We start from the raw sequence: 20719 nt of genomic DNA, 5'->3' as shown, positions 1-20719 counted from the left end.
TACACAGAGAAACCCTGTCTCATAAACAAACAAACAAACAAACAAACAAACAAACAAAAAGAATGTTTGGCCTTAGCTTAGGCTTGTCCTACTAGCTCTTTTAACTTAATTTAACTTGTCTCTAGTCATCTGTTTTGCTTTGGGGCTTTTTACCCTTTTTTCATTCTGTATGTCTTAATTTCCTGCTTCCTCCATGTCTGGCTGGCTGGCCCCTGGCATCTCCCTGATGGCTCTCTTTCTTTCTTCCCTGAGCCTAAATTCCTCCTAATTACTCTCCCTGCCTGGAAATCCCACCTATATCTCCTCCTTTGCTATTGGCTGTTCAGCTTTTTATTAGACCAGTCAGGTGCCTTAGGCTGGCAAGGTAAAAGAGCAAAACATCTTTACATAATTAAACAAATGCAACACATCTTTGCATAGTTAAACAAATATTCCATAACAGATATCTGTAAGTCTAACTATGTCTCATTATCAGAGAAGGTGATGGTGGCTTTCAGTTTATGCAAAAGGTCTTGTTCCAGCAGGCTGGAGAGATGGCTTAGAGGTTGAGAGAACTGGCTGCTCTTCCAGAGGTCCTGAGTTCAATTCCCAGCATCCACATGGTGTCTCACAACCATCTATAATGAGATCTTCTGATGTGTGTGCATACATGCAGACAGAATACTGTACACATAATAAATAAATCTTAAAAAAAAAAATAAAAAGGTCTTGTCCCATTCTGTTCTCTATTGTTAAATGCCATTTGTTTGTTTGTTTTTTGAGACAGGATTTCTCTGTGCATCTCTGTCTGTCCTAGATCTCACTCTGTAGACCAGGCTGGCCTCAAACTCACAGAGATTCATCTGCCTCTGCCTCCTGAGTGTTGGGTTTAAAGGAGCGCTCCACCACTGCCCAGCCTATTAAACATTTTTTGAGCTACCTCCAGCAACTGGGACCTACATATTTTTCCAACTTTTAGCCAGGCAGTGGTGGCCTATGACTTTAATTCCATTTAATTCCAGCACTTGAGAGGCAGAGGCAGAAGGATCTCTGATTTTGAGGCCAGCCTGGTCTACAGATCGAGTTCCAGGATAGCCTGTGAAACCCTGTCTCTTAAATAAATAAATAAATAAATAAATAAATAAATAAATAAATAAATAAATAAATATTCTAACTTTTTTCAGTACCTGGGGAGTGACAAAGGAAATCTTTTTAGTAGTTATCTTTCATCTTTCTAAAAAGGACCTAGCAATAACTTTTTACCATCTCCTCAGTCTGTGTTGGACCTATTCTATCTGGGCTGCATTGTCTGGCATCAATACCCCTGCCTAGCCCAAGGGCAGTTTTTTTCTTTTTTCAGAGATGGCTGTTCCCAATTATACAGATCATTGGTTAAAAGAAGAACTAAATCATGAAAGAGAGAGCAGTGGAACTTTCTCTTTTCCTTCAGGATCAGCACAGGGGAACTTTTCCCTTTCCCAGGGGCTACTTAGAACAGACAGAAGGAATGTTCAGCTGGTGGAACTATTTCCCCTCCCTGTGTGCATCCTGCTTAAATGGCAGGGATCCCCGGATGAGAGACCTGGCCCATCCCCACCTCCACGGAGGAACCAACCCTGACTGTGAGCAACAAAACAAGCAGGCGCTCCTACTCCCAGTGGGGGTAAGTGGAGGTTTGGGTTGGGTTGGGTTGGGTTTTTGGTCTTTTGGGGTGACCTGGTAGAGCCAAAAGGGTTCGGATTCCCAACAGGAGGGGCAGAGGTCTTAAGCCAGGGAGTTCTCGCATCAGAAAAAGCCACTGGTCAATAATGGGAAACAGAACTGACAGAAACACATAAACACCCAGAGACACACAGTAAAGACAACCGGGGGTGGCCACCACACATTCATACACCTGCACAGACAGAGGGAATCCAGTGACATCTCACATGGGTCCTGGACACTGGATCAGTGGCTGCATCCAACCTCTCCTTTGTGTCCAAACAGAAGGCCCCTTAAGCCGACTTACCTCCCGAGGTGGCAGACCAGGCAGCTTTCTTGTTTCCTTTTGGGGTGGAGGTGTCACCTGGAACCCAGGTTCCATACCCACAAGAAGCTCCTTGACCACTACACTCTTCCCACTACAAGGGGCTCTGAGACCCCCAGGGTATTGAGGTCTGATCTCTGGGGATCTCAGTGGGACCTCCCAAAATGTAGGATATCCACCAGAGAAGATTGCTCAGACACGGGTTTAAGCCAATAGAAAGTCTTTATTAGTCAGTCAGCAACTCCAGCACGTGTTCAGGATTCCAGTGTAGCACCAAACCTTTCTCAGGGTGAGATTTTTTGTTTGTTTGTTTTTGTTTTTTTCGAGACAGGGTTTCTCTGTTGCTTTGGTGCCTGTCCTGGATCTTGCTCTGTAAACCAGGCTGGCTTCGAACTCACGGAGATCTGCCTGGCTCTGCTTCCTGAGAGCTGGGACTAAAGGTGTGCACCACCACCACCACCACCACCACCACCACCACCACCACCTGGCTTCAGGGTAAGAATTTAAGCACAAAAACAAAACAAAACAAAAAACCATGCTAGGCAGTGGTGGCGTACACCTTTAATTCCAGCACTTAGGATGCAGAGGCAAGCAGATCACTGTGAGTTCCAGGCCAGTCTGGTCCACAGAGTGAGTTCCAGGATAGCTAGGGGTAGACAGAGAAACCTTGTCCCTGGGGGGGAAAAAATGTGGGTTGACATGCTTCAGTTAACAAGAAGAGTTAGCCAGAAGCAGAACTACAGAAGCTGAAAAGCAAGGTTAGTGCATTTAGAGACTCTTCTAGAACTATGGACTTGGATGGATTAGGTCTTTGTTCTTTGGCCAGTGGTGCTGTCCACGTGCTGAGTTTTACAGCCCGAACGGTACTTCCATCATGGGGTGGGGTATGCCGAGCTCTGGGGGCCTATTGAGATCTAGGGCCCTGTTACACCTTTGGAAGCCAGAAGAGGGCATCAGATCCCCTGGAACTGAAGTTCGGGACAATGGTGAGCTGCCATGTGGGTGCTGGGAATTGAACTCAAGTTCTTTGAAAGAGCGGACAGTGCTCTTAACAGCTGAGCCATCTCTCCAGTTCAGCTTTTTTTTTTTTTCTTTTAAAGACATGGTTTCAGGCCAGGCAGTGGTGGCGCACGCCTTTAATCCCAGCACTCAGGAGGCAGAGCCAGGTGGATCTCTGTGAGTTCGAGGCCAGCCTGGTCTACAGAGTGAGTTCCAGGAAAGGCACAAAGCTACACAGAGAAACCCTGTCTCAAAAAAAAAAAAAAAAAAAAAAAAAAAAATGGTCTCACCCTAGGCCTGGTTGGTCTGGAACTCATTGTATATCTCAGGCCTAAAATTTGAATCCTCCATCCTCTGCCTTCCTAGTATTGAGAATGCATATGTACTAGCATGTCTCAATATTTTTGTTGTTTGGTTTGTTTGTTTGTTTTGTTTTTGTTTTTGTTTTCCATGACAGGGTCTCATGTAGCCCTGGCTGTCCTGGAATTCACTATGTAGACCAGGCTAGCCTTGAACTTACAGAGATCCACTTGCCTCTACCTCCTAAAGGCTGAGGCTAAAGGTGTGCACCACTATGCCCAGCTTTGACTTTTTTTTTTTAAAGTCTGGGTCTCAGTGTAGCCCTAGCTAACCTGGAAATCAGTGTGTAGTGTAGGATAGTCTCAACTTGCAGTGGTCTCCTACCTGGTACATCAGGGTGAGAGCATCACAGCATCAAATGCATGGACAACAATACCCAGCCTTTTCATTTTTTTGGGGGGGTCAAGGTCCCATGTAGCCCAAGCAGGCCTTAAACTCATATGTAATAGAGAATGACTTTGAACTCCTAATCCTCCTGCCTCAGTTCCCTGAGTGGAACTTAGTGAGCATGAACCTTTTATTTAAAATTTCTTTGGAAGTATGTGAGTGTGTGTGTGTGTGTGTGTGTGTGTGTGTGTGTGTGTGTGCGCGCGCGCATTATAGATGCAGGAACCCTCAGAGGTGAGAACAGGTGTCATCCTCTCGAACTGAAGTCACAGCAGTTAGGAACCACCGGACATGGGTGCTGAGAACCACACTCAAGTCCTCTGCAGGAGCAGCGGTTTGTCTCAGCCATCTCTCTAACCCCTGTAAATGTTTTAAAGACACAATTTTGCTATATTAGTGTTTTAAGATTGTAGTTTTACATATTTTTTATTTTCATAAAGCTACAAGCTCCACAGAATTGTCCCAGGGTCTTTCTTTACTCTGAGAAACTCTCCCGGATACCCTGTACCAGCTGCAGGTACCACATTCAAATCCTCAAACACTCTCTTGGACTATTACACCTCAGTGTCTTCCTGTGTGTGGTCATTCAAAATCCAACTCAAAATTCATAAACTCTAAGATTTCCCTAGACACTAAGCACAATATCACTATTTATAGGTATTTTTCAGCCAATCCACAGTGCTATTATTGTATAAATGGCCTTTCAAAACTGTTAACAGATAAATAAAAGAAAGTAAAATGATTTTTTTCTTCGAGACAGGGTTTCTCTGTGTAACTTTGGAAACTGTCCTGGAACTGACTCTGTAGACTAGGCTGGCCTCGAACTCACAGAGATCTGCCTGCCTCTGCCTCCAGAGTGCAGGGATTAAAGGTGTGTGCCACGACCGCCCAGCTGAGTAAAATGATTTTTTTAAAAAAATCTAACAGGGCTGGAGAGACAGCTCAGTGGTTAAGAACATTTGCTACTCTTGTATAGTATGTGGATTTGATTCCCAGTACCCACATGACAGCTCACAACCTTCAGTAACTCCAGTTCTAGTTCCAGGAGGTCCAGTGCCTGCTTCCGGCCTCCACAGGCACCAAACTGGTATACAGACATACACACAGGCAAAACACCCTTCTGCATAAAATAGTTTTTTTTTTAAATGTAAGAATACTGTAAAGTATAAGCATTTTTTGGGGGGGAAGGGGTTTTGAGACAGGGTTTCTCTGTGTAACCCTGGCTGTTCCTGAAACTCACTCTGTAGACCAGGCTGGCCTCGAACTCACAGAGATCCACCTGGCTCTGCCTCCTGAGCACTGGGATTAAAGGTGTGAGCCACAACTGCCTGGCATTGTCTGCGCTCTTAACCACTAAGCCATCTCACCAGACTCATAAATAAGTGTTCTTAATAGTTGATAGTTGATAGAAAATAAGTATTCCAAAACTGATCTTTCCTTTCCAGACTAATCTCCTAACCAGGGTTTCAGAGTGTGTCCCAGGGCCGCAGCAGCAGCATTACCAGAGACGTCACTTCTTAGGGCCTGTCCACACTACCAAGTCCTCAGTGAGCTGGTTTGTACAAGCTCTCCAGGGGGTTCCAGTGCACACTGGAGTGTCAGAATCACTGACCCAGAGCAGCTTCTTTTCTTCTGTCTCATTTATCTGAGACAGACTCACCTGTAGCCCTGGCTAGGGAACTAGATATGTAACTAAGGATGACCCTGGACTCTCAACCTCCCTGCCTCTCTCAATCTCCCTGCCTTCAAATCTGAAGTGGTGGAATTGTCTGCATGAGCTGCCAGGACTTACTTTATAGATTATTCTTTATCTACGGTTTAAGCCCTGGAATCCTTTTCAACTTGTATAAATCTCTCTTACTAGACTCCGATCTGTATCTTCACTCGATGTTTAGGTCAATGAGGAAAATCCATTGCAGATAGAGAAATCTGGGAAAGAGACAAAAACCTGATTAGAGGGCTGGAGAGATGGCTCAGAGGTTAAGAGCACTGACTGTTCTTCCAGAAGACCCAGGTTCAATTCCCAACACCCACATGGCAGCTTACAACTGTCTGTAACTCCAGTTCCAGGGGATCTGACACCCTCACACAGACATGCATGCAGACAAAACACCAATGCTCATAAAAAATAAAAATAAATTAGGTAAATCCAGAAAGAGGAGACAATAGGCAATGTCAGATCCTGCAGAGAAACAGATGCCAAACACTGAAAAAAAAAATTCTCTAAGAAGTTGGATAGTCTTCAGCTGGATGTTATTTCAGAACAGGCAGCACTGGGAAATTCTGGAGATTGGAGAGACTGAGGGCTAAGATTATCCATATAAAACATTTGGTCTGAGATTATCCATATAAAATATTTTGGGGCTAGGTGTGTTGGCACACAACTTTAATCCTAGAGCTTGAGAGGCAGAGGTAGGAAGATCTCTGAGTTCAAGGTCAGGCAGAGCTACAAAGTGAGAACCTTTGGGAATGAGGAGGCAGCAAGAAGCACCTTCAGAAGGCCATCTGAGGCCTGAAAGGAAATTGCTTATGAGGATGGGGTGTGACTGTCAGTCATGATGCTGATGCAACCTCTTGCATCATGGGCTCTGAAATGTGAGCATCCTTGGAAGAAGAGTGATGGACACCTAATACACCCCTAAGTCCCCAGTTTTCACCTTGTGTTGCGGCATTCCATCTCCCGTGGGATGGTACTCTTCAAATAGTGCACTTTTCAGGTCTTTTCTTCCTTCTGCTTCCAAGAAACACCATCTAGAATGGGATGGTTCAGACTTTGGAAAAGGAAGTCTAGTTGTTCTTGATATTAAGAGCTGCGTTTTTCCCCTTGTTTTTAAACTCCTCTTAAGCAGTGCAATTGTAATTATGAGGAAGTTGTAAGGAGATGATTGAGGGGAAAACATGGTTGGAATACAACCTATGAAAATAAAATTGAAGAAGAGGAGGAGGAGGAGAAGGACCTTCACCTGCAGAGCCCAGGGACCTCGTTCCATCTCTACGATTCTCTTATCAGAAGAAAAGAACTAACTCTCTTGCCCTCAAATGAGCACCTGGCATGCCTCCCCCTAAAATGTAATTTAAAGTGTTTAAAAATGTTTGAGCATGCAGAAGATATTTGAGTCACTGACAATGGGTACCATCAAGGGTGTTGAAGAATTTTTGATACAGGACAGATGAATAAAACAGAACATTTTAAATGAAAGCAGATGATACTCAGATCAGCATTGCCAGCGTGTAGTAGTCCAGATCTCCTAATCTCATATTTGAAAGGAAATTTGGAAGTTATTAATACCCCTTCTGTTCAATTCAGCAACGAATTATTTTTTAGAAAATCACGCGCCTTGCTTAGGGAGGTGGGGCCAGGATATTAATTAATGCATCCGTTGTTCCAAGACGTTCAAGTAGGGCTACATAAGCAATGGCTGTGCAGCATAACAGATTTTAAAAAGTGGTTCCAAGTCAATTTGGAGGTTATCTGCTCGAGTCACACCTTATAGACTTGTTGTGATAGATTCTTTCTTTCTCTACCTACTGATTTTCAGTCATGTGGATGTCTACAAGTTTTGCTTTTAAAAGTACAGAAAGCTCTATGTATCCTGAGGCAGGTCATCTCAGGCGTCCCTCAAATTGGATCATGCAAGCACACTCCCCCGGACAGGGCAAACGGCGCAGCTGCGCGTGCGCGCATCGTCCCGAAGCGGTGGGTGGTGCCCGCCAGGGGGCGCCGCTCAGTGTCGGCGGCTGTTCCTCCGGCCCGGGGAGGACTGCCTTGGAAACGTAGGGAACCACGCAGAGCTCTGCGCGCACGCGCGGTCTGTCCACGTCCGCCAACATGGCGCCCGTGGTGGAGCACGTTGTGGCTGACGCCGGCGCTTTCCTGAGGGACGCGCCACTGCAGGTACGGGAGATCCCGCCGAGGGGCGCGGGGGCCTGGGCTCGAGACCCTCTAGGGGTGCGCGCGGGGTCAGGCGAGTGTGCTACCTGGGCCGGTTTGTCCGCAGGACATCGGAAAAAACATCTACACTCTGCGGGAGGTGGTCCGAGAGATCCGGGACAGGGCCACGCGCAGGCGGCTGGCCGTGCTGCCCTACGAGCTGCGGTTCAAGGAGCCCTTCCCGGAGTACGTGCGCCTGGGTGAGTGCCCATCCAGCCCTGTCGGGGGAGCTGGGCCGAGCGGACACAGGCCTGCCCCGGTGCCCGTCGGCAGTCAGTTCAGCCTGCTTTAATAGTAACTAGCAGTGCGCCCCCGGGTCCATCCCACAGACTCCAGGCTTCAGCTGAAGAATGAGAATAGTCTCTGCCGCTCATAGTACTGTGGGCCGGAAGAAGACTCTTGGCACATCGGAAGCTTTCAGTAAAGGTCTTTAGATGACTAAAAGCTCGGTGGGAGAGCGCATGCCAAGTATGCAGAAGGCTCTGAGTATGACCCCAGTACTGCCAAAAACGAAAGAAATTTAGAATAAAGAACATAGATCTGTGGTCCTATCTGTAGGACGATTATAGTTTTGAATAGAGAGGCAGCCTTCGATGAAGAAAACGGCAGGCAGCCGGCTTGGGTGGTGTAGTCTCAGCACTGGAGGAGAGAGAGAGGCTTCGGAGTCATGGGTCCCAAGCCAGCCTGAGCTAGATAGTGAGACTCTGCCTTACTGAATGTAAGATGGGTCCAGTGTGAAGTCACATGGTTTTAGTCCAAGGCCTCTGGAGTGAGAGGTTCCAAGCCAGCCAGGGCTACATAGTGAGATCTCATCTCAAAAGTAAACAATAAATTTTAAAAAGAAGAAAAAGGGGTATGTTTAGGCTTTGCATTTGGTCTGAAAGGAAACTAGTAACTTAGGGATTGTCTTCCTCTTTAGGGATCCAGGCTGGTAGGGTTGGGAAGTGTTAACGAGGGGATGGTGGAGACACTTGCCCACTTTGCTAGTTTGTGGTTTCTGTAGCTTTCACCACCAACTTAATAGTTACCGGATCTTTGCCAAGTCAACTTTACAAAATATTAGTAATATTTCATATGATGCAATTGAGGGGGAAATGAATCAGTGTGGTGCACATGCCTACATACAAGCTAAACACTCAAGCGAATAAACAAAAATAAATGTCGGGGTTTTGTTTGTTTGTTTGTTTGTTTGTTTTTTCCCCAAACAGGTTTTCTCTGTAGTCCTGGCTGTCTTAGAACTCACTGTATAGACCAGGCTGACCTTGAACTCGAGATCCACCTGCCTCTGCCTCCCAAGTGCTGGGGTCAAAGGAGTGCACCACCACTGACCATCAAATAAATGAATCTCAGCAAAAATATACTGAAAAGTTTGCTGGGTGCCCAGGTAGACTTGAAAATACTAATTTTGTTTGTTTGTTTGTTTATTTTGAGACAGTCTCACTATGTACCTCCGGGTGACCTGGAACACACCATGTAAACCAGGCTGGCCTTGAACCTCAGAATTGCCTACATCTGCTTCCCACATACTAATATTAAAGGGGTGTGTACCATGATAGGGCTGGAGAGATGGCTCAGCAGTTAAGATCACAGACTGTTCTAAAGAACCTAGGTTCGCCAGGCGGTGGTGGCGCACACCTTTAATCCCAGCACTCGGGAGGCAGAGCCAGGCGGATCTCTGTGAGTTCAAGGCCAGCCTGGGCTACAGAATGAGTTCCAGAACAGGCTCCAAAGCTACACAGAGAAACACTGTCTCAACAAAACAAAACAAAAACAAATAAATGACAAAAAAAAAGAACCCAAGTTCAATTCCTAACGCCCACATGGCAACTCACAACCATCTGTCCAGGAATCTGACACCCTCTTCTTCTGAACCTAGAGGGCACCAGACATACACATGATGCACAGACATGCATACATATAAAAAACACTTGTAAACATAAAAATAAAGAGATGCACTGCCATACTGTTATGCCAAAAAACATCCCCAGAGAGCCCACCAAAGACCAAGGATGTCTAGAATGCAAAAGCAAGGTTTATTTCCGTTACAAGTCGCACAACAGGGAACTCATCTTAAGCACTCACTCGGTTTAGTGCAGTGAGGCAGGGAGGAGTTGCTCTTTCTTTGTGAGGCTGGCTTTTTAAAGGCAAAAACCACGAGTCCCTCCAGGTTGTGGGGGAGTTAGTACAGGTGCAATTTTAATTGGCTAAATCTTCCCGGGCCTCCGTGTTATCTTGTTTTAGTTTGTCCATTTGTTCTGTTAGAACTTTTACAGCCCGTCTCCGGAGTTGAGAAGTGCCATCTCCAGCATTGGGACATCCCATGGTTAATCAGTCACTGCCAAAAGGCCTGGCTTTTGCTCAGCATTTGGGGCACTCTTTTTGTTAATTAGTTGCTATCAGATGGCTGTACTTTTAAGTTCCTGGGGCTGGTGCCATCATTTCTGGGAGCTTGAAACTGGCCTGGGTCTATCTATATTAAGATATCTTTGTCTAAGCCTTCTTCTTTGTCTTAGAGAATAGAGTGAGGGTCTCACAATACCTGGCTATTACCATTTTTATAGGAAATTTTAGCAGTGTGTTTAGTGTAGCTTATGCCATTGTTAATCAGAAGACACTGATGAAATTTTATTGTGTTGATTGTCAGTGTCTCAAACACCACAGTAACCATTAGCATTCACTATAGGTGTGCAGTTCTTTTTTTTTTTTTTTTTTTTTTGTTTGTTTGTTTGTTTGTTTTCTGAGACAGGGTTTCTCTGTGTAGCTTTGCGCCTTTCCTGGAACTCACTTGGTAGCCCAGGTTGGCCTCGAACTCACAGAGATCCGCCTGCCTCTGCCTCCCGAGTGCTGGGATTAAAGGCGTGCGCCACCACCGCCCGGCAGGTGTGCAGTTCTTAAAATCTTTGAAAAAACTGTCCATTATTACACAGCAACCCTCTCTTTGGGTTTTATCATAGCCCATGATTACAGTTAACTTTCTGTTCTATTTTGAAATCCAGTCATCTCTTCTGTTAACATAGCTGCTTTACTTAGAGCTAAAGACTTTTAGAGCTAAGAAAGAAGAGGCTTCTGACAATGTCAAAGCTTCAGTGAGGAGCTCTTATCAGGGGCAAATACTGTGTTAGCTTGGGTGGTTGTTTGTTTGTTTGTTTTCCTTCCTATTATCCTATCCCTTGATGTGGTGGATGAGAGTGTTACCTTAAAGCTACCTGATGAAACTGGAGAGATGGATCAGAGGTTAAAAGTACTGGCTACTTTTCCAGAGGTCCTGAGTTCAATTCCCAGCAACTACATCATGGCTCATCACTACCTGTAATGAGATCTGGTGCCCTCTTCTGCATGCAGGCAAAACACTGTATACATAATAAATAAACCCTTAAAAAAAAAACAAAAGCTACCCAGCAGGTGACTTGGTGGTGATAAATACAGACTTTTAAGTCACAAAGAAGAAAAGGTCAGGAAATAGATGTTGCAGTTTTTCATGAGATACTGATTCCTTTTTTTTTCTTTTTTTTTTTTTTTTTTTTATGGTGGCTGGAGAGACAGCCGTGGGTGCTGGGAACCGAACTCTTATATTTTTGGTTGTGAGCCTAGCCTTTAATGGCTGAGCCATCTCTCCAGCCCTGATTCTTGTTTTTGTTTGGTTCTTTGGCTAGTTAGTTTGGTGGTGGTGATTTGAAACAGGGTCTCAAGTAGCCTGGGTTGACCTTGAACTTTTATAAGGCTGAAGATGGTCTTTAACTCCTCCTGTCTACATCTCCTGAGTACCAGGATAACAGGTATGAGCCACCACTCCCAGAAGGGATATTGATTCTAAGTTCTTTGAAAAAAAGTTTGCATGTGACACAATTCAAATGAGGTGAGAGAACTGGTTTTCTTTCCATCGTGTAGAGCCTAGGGGTCAAACTCAGGTGGTTAGATTTGCTGTCAAGCACCTTTACTGGGCCATCTCAGTGGCCCATATGTTTTTTGTCTTGTTTTATGTGACTAGGTGTTTTGCCTGCATGTGTGTTTGTGTACCAAGTGTAGGCAGAGTTTTTCATTGGGACCTGTGGTCTGTCCTGTCAACTGTCAGCTGGCTCCCAAGTAACCATGAAGAGTCTTATAAATTATAAATGCGTGGCTGATAGCTTAGGCTTGTCTCCAGCCAGCTGTTACAACTTAAATTAACCCATTTCTGTTAATCTATGTGCTGCCCAGAGGCTCGTTTACCTCATCTATGGAACTTTCCATGTTGCTTCTTCAGCATCTGGCTCGAGACTTCTCTAACTTGCCCTTCTCCCCAGCATTCTCTGCCCCAAAATCCTACCTAGCCATCAGCCAATCAGCTTTTTATGAACAGTGAGAGCAACATGTCTTCACAGTGTACAGAAGTATTATTCCACAGCAACCATGTGTCTGCCTGGTGCTCTCAGAGGCCAGAAGAAGGTTTAGATCCATTGAGACTGGAATTAGTTTTAAGCCACTGTGTGGATGCTGGGAATTTAACTTGTGTCCTTTGGAAGAGCAGCTAGTGCTCTTAACTGCAGAGCCATCTCTCCAGCCCCTATATATGTTCTTTTGATACTGTGATACTGTGGTTATCCAAGGACCTGCTAGTTTTTGCCCTTAACTAAAGTTGAAAATCTCTTGTTTACTTGTAGTGACTGAGTTTTCCAAGAAAACTGGAGACTATCCCAGCCTCTCTGCCACAGATATCCAAGTGCTGGCTCTGACTTACCAATTAGAAGCAGAATTTGTTGGGGTGTCTCATCTAAAACAAGAACCAGAAAAGGTACATCAGGAGTATTGGGTTGTTTGGTTGGTTTGGGTTGGGTTTTTAAATTTGTGTATATGTATGTATCTGTGTGACTGTATAAGTGTTTGGGGTGATAGGGAGGGTGCCTGTGAGGCCTGAAGAGAGCATCGCGTCCCTTGGAGTGGAATTACAGGTATTTGTGAGCCACTTAACCTTCAGCGTGCGTCCTGGGATCTGAACTCTAGTCCTCATGATTGAGCTTAAGTGCTCCCAACCACTGAGCCATGTCTGTCCAGCCCCGGGTTTGTTTTTTACTACACTTATTGGGAACTGTCACACATGAAAGAGGGAATAGTGTGACAGCCTGAGTGTCTCTATCATAATTCACCTCTACAGTTAACATCCATAGGGGAGCTGTTCATTTACATGGAGCCACAGCCCTGAGTATTGCATTTAGGAGGTCATCCGCTGTTTCAGTGATGTGTAGCTTTTCCTGTGTCTCTGTGGAGCCTCTCTAACCTGATGACCTGTGCTTGTGCCTGTGTTAAGGAGGTAGATGGCAGTGGCTGGGATTTGCAGTCCTGGCACTCCTGTTACAGAGGAGAGAAACAGGAGAGTTGCTAGGATGCTCCATTTTATAGTACAGCAGAAACGAGAGAGACCTCCTTGAAACAAAAACAAGGCAGAAGTGCACACTTCACAGCTTTTGTATTTTGGCACAAACACCCTGAAAGCACTTAATAATGGTGTCAGGATGTCGGAGTGTTGTCATTTTGTCTGTATATCCTTGTGACTTCCAGTTTTTTATATTCAATAACTAAGGAGCAAGATCTTGATTTTTGTTTGTTTTTAATTAGCCTTAATTTTGTATTTTCAAACTAATTGTCCTTCCTCGATGCTTTTTTTTTTTTTTTTTTTTTTTTAAGGTTAAAGTGAGCTCTTCGATTCAGCACCCTGAAACTCCTCTTCACATTTCTGGTTTCCATCTGCCTTCCAAGGTAACTTTTCAGGATCCCTGACCCTGGGGTTCTTTTCTACAGCGTGTCATAGCTCTTGATAACAAAGCAAATTGACCTGGGCCAGGAGCATATTTTTGTAGTGCTTCCAGACCCAGCTTGCATATAAAGTGGTTTCACCTTTAAACCTCTCGATTTTCATGTTTTTAATTTTAAGTTTTATTTTTATCCTGCTTTGTGGAAGAGTGCTTAGCTGGTATTTGTAAGGCCCAGGGTTCGTTCCCCTGCACTGAAAAAAGAACTGATGTTTCATTTAATCTCAGCCTAAACCCTCACATGAAGCAGTGGATCGTGGCCACCCAGCTGATGGGCCTGAGAACCTGGAATTCAGCTCCTTCATGTTCTGGAGAAACCCTCTGCCTAACATTGATCATGAACTGCAGGAGCTGCTGGTAAGGCCTGGTTTGTGGTCTCCTAGTGACATCAGAGCCTCTCCACAAGAGTCCTGACCTGGGAGTTTGTCTATTGGTGTTTCAGATTGACAGAAGGGAAGAGGAGGAAGAGGAGAGGAGGAAGAGGAATTTGAAGACAGTGATGACGATGGGGGTGGGTGGATAACCCCCAGCAACATCAAGCAGGTCCAGCAGGAGTTGGAGCAGTGTGACATCCCTAAGGATGTACGGGTTGGCTGTGTGACCACAGACTTCGCCATGCAGGTAGGAGGGGTAGACCCAGGCCGATGCTGTGGGGTGAGGGGTGCGGAGCTTCTGTAAACCTGACTGATTGTTCATTTTGTTTGAGGGCCTATCATATTAGTGACAGTATGCATAGGGGTTCAATTTTGTTGTTGTTGTTTTTAAGACTGGAGAGATGGCTCAGCGGTTAAGAGCACTGGCTGTTCTTCCAGTCCTGAGTTCAATTCCTAGCAACCACATGGTGGCTCACGACCATCTATAGTGGGATCTGGTGCCCTCTTCTGGTCTGTGGGCAAACAGACAGACAAAGCACCTGTATACATTTAAAAAAATTTTTTTTTTATTTTTTAAATTACATTTACTTATTTAGTGTGAATGTTCATGTGCCACAGAGTGTGTGAAGGTCGGGATAACTTGCAGGAGTCACCTCTTTCTGTTCACCATGTGGATGCCAGGGATCAAACTCAAGCTGTTGGATTTAGTGGCAAGCACCCTTATGCAGGGAACCATCTTGATGGCCCTGGGTATTTGTTTTATACACACACACACACACACACACACACACACACACACACACACATTTGCGGTGGGGGTTGGATTTTGAAACAGAGTTTCTCTGTGTAGCCCTGGATGTCCTGGAACTTGCTCTAAAGACCAGACTGGCTTCAAACTCAGAGATCCAATTGCCTCTGCCCACTGAATGCTGGGATCAAAGGTATACACCACCACACTGGCTTTGTTTTATAATTCTTTTTTCTTTTTTTGGGGGGACAGGGTTTCTCTGTGTAGTTTTGGTGCCTGTCCTGGAACTCGCTCTGTAGACCAGGCTGGCTTTGAACTCGAAGAGATCCGTCTGGCTCTGCCTCCCAAGTGCTGGGATTAAGGGTGTGAGCCATCACCACCACCGCCAGCTGGCTGTTTTATAGTTCTTAACATGAGCAGTTGGTGCTTTTTTTTATTTATCTTTTTAATGTTTGAGGCTTTAGAGATAGTAAACAGAACTTACGAACCAAAAATGAAAATATATTCCCCAACAGAAAAAAGAATATCTCTGTTGGGAGGCATTGCCAATAAGACCACACTCTGTTCCTGCAATTGCCCATTAACGCAGGTCCCTGTCTTCTCAGCCAGACCTCTCAGGTGTTGCTAACAACCCAGGGATTATAAACCAAACTAGAAGTTGGATTCCCATAACTGTGTACAAAATTATTGCCAAATTAGTGGTAAAGAAGCTGGTTCCAGTCTTCCACTAACGTGTTGTTGTAGAACGTTCTGCTTCAGATGGGGCTGCACGTGCTGGCAGTGAACGGCATGCTGATCCGAGAGGCCCGGAGCTACATCTTACGCTGTCATGGCTGCTTCAAGTATGTGGCTGAGGGTCTGCACCCAGGGTCTTCCTGTCCCTGTCCCTGCTGATGGCTCCTCAGAAGAGAACCCTTTCCGTCCACCTCAGTGTTCCCTGGGTCAGGTTGCCAGTGACTGTCCCTCCACACACCTCTCTGAGGAGCCTAGAGTTAAGGATGTGGGTTCTGGAACAGAGGTCACTTGTTCCCTGATGACCCACACTGGCCTGTGTAGAAGGAGAGAGGTCTGGAGCAGAGGGTAGAGATGAAACACGATAGCTGTGAGTTGATGGTCCAGCTGGGTGATGGGCACATGGGGATTCATTGTGTTTCCATGGCTACCCTATCTCTGTGAATCCAGAGTGTATGGGTTCACATCCAGATGCCTTCTGGCTATGTGATTTTCAGGTTTTAACAGTTAGTTGCTTTCTTAGTTCTTTAAAATGGTCTTCAAATTGAGAGATTTGTTGTAAGGAATTGGGAACTTGAGTCATAGGGATTTAGCAGGGTATTTGGCACATAGGAGATGTTCCCTCTGATGGACTGTCAGTTGACTGACCGTTCCCTTGCTGTGGAAGTATGTTGTAGGACTTAGGGCAGGTTTATGGCCATCCTGCATCTGTGGGCTGGGTCTGTGGACATCTTGTAGGTCATCTGGCAGAGCCCAGCTTTGCAGAAGCCTGGTGTGGGGTGGTGCTGAAGCATTGGGGTGTTTTGTTGAGCCTGAGGGAGGGACTCTTGATGAGATTGGAGCTTCCTGGTGTGGACTTAATCCCCTAGAGGATAATAGCCTCAGCCTTGGCACCACCTTCTACAGTTGTGACGACACTCCTTAGAGTCTCTGAAGCCTTAGTGTGAGGTAATGGTTCTTAGTCTTAAATGCACAAGACTCGTGACAGCTGTACTACCACTGCCCCCTGAACAAAGGATCCTAGGACCTGGCGCGCGCGCACACAGACACTCTCTCTCTCTCTCCCTCTCTGCCCTTTCCCCTCTAAGGAAGGCAGCTGCCTGGGCTGCGTCCTCCTTTAGCATAAGGCTAGCAGCCTTTGTTTTTTGGAAGATGGGTATACCAGAATTTAGCTTTTACTGCATTTCTTGTCCTCTCCTTCTCTGAGGCTGGAGGTGGGGTCTCCTGCCTATGGTGCTAGTGTGTACCCTTTCTTTTGTGTCCCCCTAGGACGACGTCGGACATGAACCGAGTGTTCTGTGGGCATTGTGGGAACAAGACCCTGAAGAAGGTGTCCGTGACTGTCAATGACGATGGTACCTTACACATGCATTTCTCCCAAAACCCCAAGGTGCTGAATCCTCGAGGCCTCCGGGTAGGTGGCATGTATCTTGTCCCCCTAATAACTTCAGAATCAAAAGACCAAGGGAAAACTGGGCAGAGTGGTACACACCTGGAATCCCAGCACTGGGGTGGAGGCAGGAAGAGCAAGAGTTCAAAGCCAGCCTTGGCTACTAGACCCAGTCTCAAAAAAGATCAGAGGACCAAAGCTGAGCCATCTTAGCACCCCACTCGGGCCTGGATCCCATGGTCTCAGTACACAGATGGGAAGGAAGGGTGTAAAACAAGTCATCTGTGCCTGTCAGTCTGTTTTTCTTTATTTCTTCTCTCTCTCTCTCTCTCCTCTCTCTCTCTTCTCTCTCTCTCTCTCTCTCTCTTCTTTCTTTATTTTATTGTGTATGCGGTGTTCTGAGCCTGAAGGCCAGAAGAGGGCACCAGATTTCATTATACATGGCTGTGAGCCACCATTGGTTGTTGGGAATTGCAGCCAGTGCTCTTAACCTCTGAGCCATCTCTCCATCTTAAGGAGTTTGGGAAAGGAGAAACAAGGGGTGATTCTGGGCAGTGAGTGCTCAGTGGTGGCCACTTGATTTGGTCAAGGCAGAGCTCAGCAAGGGTTGCCTGGAACACAGTAGAGGCCGGATTTGTACAGGAGTTGTTTAAAGGCTCTGAGCTTGGTGAGGCAGAGGAAGAGGAGTGCCCAGCACAGGAGAGTCCTGGGTTTGTGGGAATGGATCAGAAAGGACAGCCAGGTATAGTGGCTCATGCCTGTAAGACTAGCAGTCAAGGGGCTGAGCCAGGAGAGATGCTACAAGGTTGGAGGCCCACGTGGCTCCAGAGTAAAACTGTCTCCAAAGGTGGGAGGGGATCCTGGAGAGGTAGCCCCGAAGTTAGAGCAGGGACTAGAGTCGGGAGAGGGTAAGAGGGCAGCGTCCTGACTGCCTCTCAGCTGCAGTCCTCGGCCTCCCCAGCCTCTAGGTCCTGAGTGCCAGGATTGCAGGTGTGCTTCAGTGTGTGTTTGGTGGGGCAACTTGGCAGTGTTGTTAGGTACTCTCTGTGTTGTAGCAGAGGGTACATGATAATCAGGTGACACTGTCTCTTGGTGAAGGTGGTTTCTGCACTGTCAAGTTCCATTTACTCTGAATACAATAGTTTTTGCTGACCTTGAACTTGCCGTATAGCCAAGGATGACCTTGAACTCATGATCTTCCTACCTCTATCTCACACCTAGATTTTGGGTGTGCACCACCATGCCCAGCCAAGAATGCTTTTTAGTAACAAAGATTGCAGCCCTGGATATTAACCCAGCACCCCAGAGTACATTCAAGGCCATAAAACCCATAGAAGTGTCCCTTTTCGTGCTAGTCTGCCTTTGCCTGACAGACTCACGTGGCCGTTTCAGAGCTGCTAATGCACACCTCTGTGGGAATGGCAGCAGCTTCGTGAAGCGCTCTGACCCTTTGTCTTTAGCTGAGAGAGTAGTTAAGACGCTGCCTTCAGGTTTTCATCTGTCAGTTGAGGTGAGCATGATGTGGGAAACCCATGTCCTGTCGTCGTGTCTGCCTGTGTGAGCATCTGCAGGGCACTGAGTAGACCGCAACTGGACCCGTGTGAGTGGGGTGCCTGTTCTAACAGCCTGCCCTCTGCTGCAGTACTCGCTGCCCATGCCCAAAGGGGGCAAATACGCCATCAACCCCCACCTGACCGAGGACCAGCGCTTCCCCCAGCTGCGACTCTCCCACAAGGCCAGGCAGAAGACCAACGTGTTCGACCCTGGCTACATAGCTGGCGTGTCTCCCTTTGTGGAGAATGACATCTCCAGCCGCTCAGCCACCCTGCAGGTCCGGGACAGCACCTTGGGAGCTGGGCGGAGACGCTTAAATCCCAATGCTTCCAGAAAGAAGTTTGTGAAGAAAAGGTGACATTGCAAGCCACGTAAGCAAAGCAGATTGCAGCTGGCTGCTGAGGAGGCCTGGAGAATCGACCCCAGTGTGTGGGCTGCCAACCATCTACACAGAAGCAGTAGTCCTGGCTTCTCCGGACCACTTCAGACTTTGTGCTGTGTGGGGTGGCAGTGCAACATGGCTGCCCTGCCTGTGAGCATCCAGAGCCAAGACTCGGCCCTGGGAAGGGGAGCTTGAAGCAGAAAGAAGGGTGCCCTGGAGCAAACACTGAGCCTTAAGTTCAAAGGCAGAAATGTCCAAAGGTAACCTTTTTCTAATAAACCTGACTGCCAGCCCAGGTGCGTTTAAATTCTCTATCCTTGGTGGACATGGACGCTAACGACATGTGCCTGACAACCAACTACATAGACTTTTTTTTTTTTTTTTTTTTTTTTTTTTTGCCAGAAATTGTAAGTATTCTACAATAAAACTTTACTTTTTTTTTTCCCCAAAAACAAAAAAGTTCAGTCATCCAGGAACTTCAGTATAGTAAATCCACATCGTAACCTTTCATTTGGGTCCACATCTGACTAACATTTGGTGTCTTGTTTTCGAGACAGGTTCTCTGCGGAGCTTTGGCTTTTACTATTGCAGGCTTGCTCAAATACAGAATCGTCTGATCTGGAGGTGCGAAAGGTCACAGCGATTTGTCATTTTTACATGAGTGCAGTGTATTAATCAAATTCAGAAAAGTTTCTTCTATTAAATACACACTCAACCCAGGATAGTACATTTATTACACCAGCTGCTTATTGTTTTTACAGCTGCCTGATACTCCCTCATGCAGAGTTACCGAGTAGTTCAGGACGTAGAGATGATATCAGTGTCAGGCTTTGTGTGACTTGACCAGATTATCACTAGATGGACAAGATGTCTAAGGTATCAGCTTAGTCTGTACATGCTTGTAAACAGTGAGTGCAGCTGTGGGAATTTTGAGACGAAGGCTGAGCCAGCTGAGGGCTGACACCCACTGGGAGCCTAGCATGCGGGAGAAAGCAGTGCTGGAACCCAGGGCACGTCACACCTCCATTTCACCTCCCTCTACCAAGTCACAGGAAAGAAGGCAGCGCTGTGCTAACAGCTCCACTTTGTCTTGTCATTCCATTGTGTTGACCTTTGACTCCACTCAAGAGGCAGAGGCAGCTGGATCTCTGTGAGTTTGAGGCTAGTAGTAGATCTACAGAAAAAGTTCCATAGCAGCCAGACCTACGCAGTGAAATCTTGTCTGGGGAAAAAAAGAAGGAGAGGTGGGTAGCTGGAGAGCTAGTTCAGCGGGTAAGAGCACAGGCTGCTGAGGGCCAGCTACGGTGGTCCATGATTTTAATCCCAGGAGAGAGAGAGGCCAGCCTGGTCTACAGAGTGAGGTTCAGGACAGCCAGGGCTACACAGAGACCCTGTCTCAAGCAACAGCACTGGCTGTTCTTCGAGAGGACTCACCTTGGATTCCCAGCATCAACACTGGGGCTCATAACAGTCTAACTTCAGTTCCTGGGGATCTGACACCCTCTTCTGGCCTCTGGGCACTAGGCATGCATATAGTACATGGACATACATGCAGGCAGTGTGTGTGTGTGTGTGTGTGTGTGTGTGTGTGTGTGTGTGTGTGTGTGTGTGTGTTTTAAAAAACAGTAAAACATTTAAGGGCAGCAAAATGCTGCACAGCCTAGTGACCTGAATTCAGGTCCCAGGACTCATGGGTGGAAAGAGGAAAAAAGCATTTCAGCTAGGTGTGATAAACACCTGTATTCCTAGCATGTGGCAGGCTGGGACTACATAGCAAGACCCTGTCTCAAAAAACAAGAAGGGGTTGGAGAGCTGACTCAGCACTTAAGAACACTTCTAGAGGCCTTGGGTTCAGTTTCCAGCTCGTGATTGTAACTCCAGTTCCAGAGGATCCAATGCCCTCTTTGACCATGTTGGCTTTTCATGCGTATGGCGTTTAACATACTTACGGGCAAAAACAGATGCACTAAAATAAAAATCTCAAGTAGTTGGAGAGTGGGACTGGGGAGATGGCTCAGTGGTTAAGAGCACTTGCTGCTGTTTGCAGAAGACGAGGGTTTGGTTTCCAGCA

General features: G+C 46.3%; 1 protein-coding gene across 1 annotated transcript; it reads left to right on the top strand.

Moving 5' to 3' along the window:
• Positions 1-7535: 7535 nt before the first annotated feature.
• On the top strand, positions 7536-18943 carry Nob1 (NIN1 (RPN12) binding protein 1 homolog). Its single transcript, XM_028889218.2, is given in 10 exon segments — positions 7536-7646; positions 7750-7882; positions 12323-12453; positions 13344-13415; positions 13697-13825; positions 13911-13937; positions 13940-14089; positions 15335-15432; positions 16592-16736; positions 18355-18943. Coding segments are annotated over 10 exon segments (1221 nt in total). The 5' UTR covers positions 7536-7580; the 3' UTR covers positions 18625-18943.
• The last annotated feature ends 1776 nt before the right edge of the window (positions 18944-20719 follow it).

The sequence above is a fragment of the Peromyscus leucopus genome, chromosome 5 (genome assembly GCF_004664715.2).
Source record: "Peromyscus leucopus breed LL Stock chromosome 5, UCI_PerLeu_2.1, whole genome shotgun sequence".
Classification (NCBI taxonomy): domain Eukaryota; kingdom Metazoa; phylum Chordata; class Mammalia; order Rodentia; family Cricetidae; genus Peromyscus; species Peromyscus leucopus.
The sequence above is the reverse complement of the archived record's forward strand: the minus strand, read 5'-3'. Positions and strand labels throughout refer to the sequence as shown.